Here is a 1,059-nt window from a genome sequence, read left to right on the forward strand (position 1 = left end):
AAACTACAGGACATTCTGAGGGACACATGGACAAACATCTCACTGACAGTGACTGAAGTGGATGTTTTACTGTCACAACCAGAGCCCAGGACCAGAGCTGACTTCTTAAAATATTCACAGGAAATCACACTGGATCCAAACACAGCAAATACATATCTGTTATTATCTGAGGGCAGAAAAGCAACAGTAATGATTCAACAACAGTCTTATTCTAGTCATGCAGACAGATTCACTTCATGTGAGCAGGTCCTGAGTAAAGAGACTCTGACTGGACGTTGTTACTGGGAGGTGGAGTGGAGAGGAGGCGAGGTTTCTGTAGCAGTTGCATACAAGAATATCAGCAGAGCAGGGAACTCGGATGAATGTTTATTTGGACGCAATGACACATCGTGGGCGTTAGATTGTAACCAAAACAGTTATACATTGTGGTACAACAATGACAACACTCCAGTCTCAGGTCCTCAGTCCTCCAGAGTAGGAGTGTACCTGGATCACAGAGCAGGTGTTCTGTCCTTCTACAGCGTCTCTGAAACCATGACTCTCCTCCACAGAGTCCAGACCACATTCACTCAGCCTCTCTATGCTGGACTTTGGGTTTATGACACAGCTGAGTTGTGTAAACTCAAATAGACAAAGGTCATTTAAGGTGCAGTTGGTTCAAATCTGTGTTTCAGTTCATCATTTTATTTTGTCTCCATCATTGTTGCTAAAAGCTCATTGCTGTTGTGTTTCTGCACTGCACAGAGATCACCTGTCAATCAAACATTATGGGTGGTACTTTGACCTCTTCTCATTTATTGTTGTGTTGATGTTTGAGTTTCTTTAGGTGGAGCTGGAGCCATGGAGGATATCACTGCTCAGGATGATTTTTCTTTACCTAAACTGACATTTCTCCACATGAAAATATAAACTTCTCTGTGCTCTGAATGTTTGTTGAATATGTGTGTTTATGTATTCGTATTAATGATAGATAGATTATTATATGTAGAATTAATTTAACTGTAATGAATAGAGATGAAACTCTTTGCTGCTGTGATGATGATTTAAAAGAGTGTGATC

General features: G+C 40.7%; 1 protein-coding gene across 1 annotated transcript in view; it reads left to right on the forward strand.

Annotated features, from left to right (window-relative positions):
• Positions 1 to 927, forward strand: part of LOC111647074 (tripartite motif-containing protein 16-like) — a 1,611-nt gene extending 684 nt beyond the window's left edge. The window contains exon 1 of the mRNA XM_023396688.2: positions 1 to 927. This exon is cut by the window's left edge and continues 684 nt beyond it. Within this exon, the coding sequence (XP_023252456.1) occupies positions 1 to 630 (630 nt within the window). The 3' untranslated portion in view covers positions 631 to 927.
• The last annotated feature ends 132 nt before the right edge of the window (positions 928 to 1,059 follow it).

The sequence above is a fragment of the Seriola lalandi genome, unplaced genomic scaffold (genome assembly GCF_002814215.2).
Source record: "Seriola lalandi dorsalis isolate HSWRI2012SDOR001 ecotype SW California unplaced genomic scaffold, Sedor1 jcf7180002054982, whole genome shotgun sequence".
NCBI classification, from domain to species: domain Eukaryota; kingdom Metazoa; phylum Chordata; class Actinopteri; order Carangiformes; family Carangidae; genus Seriola; species Seriola lalandi.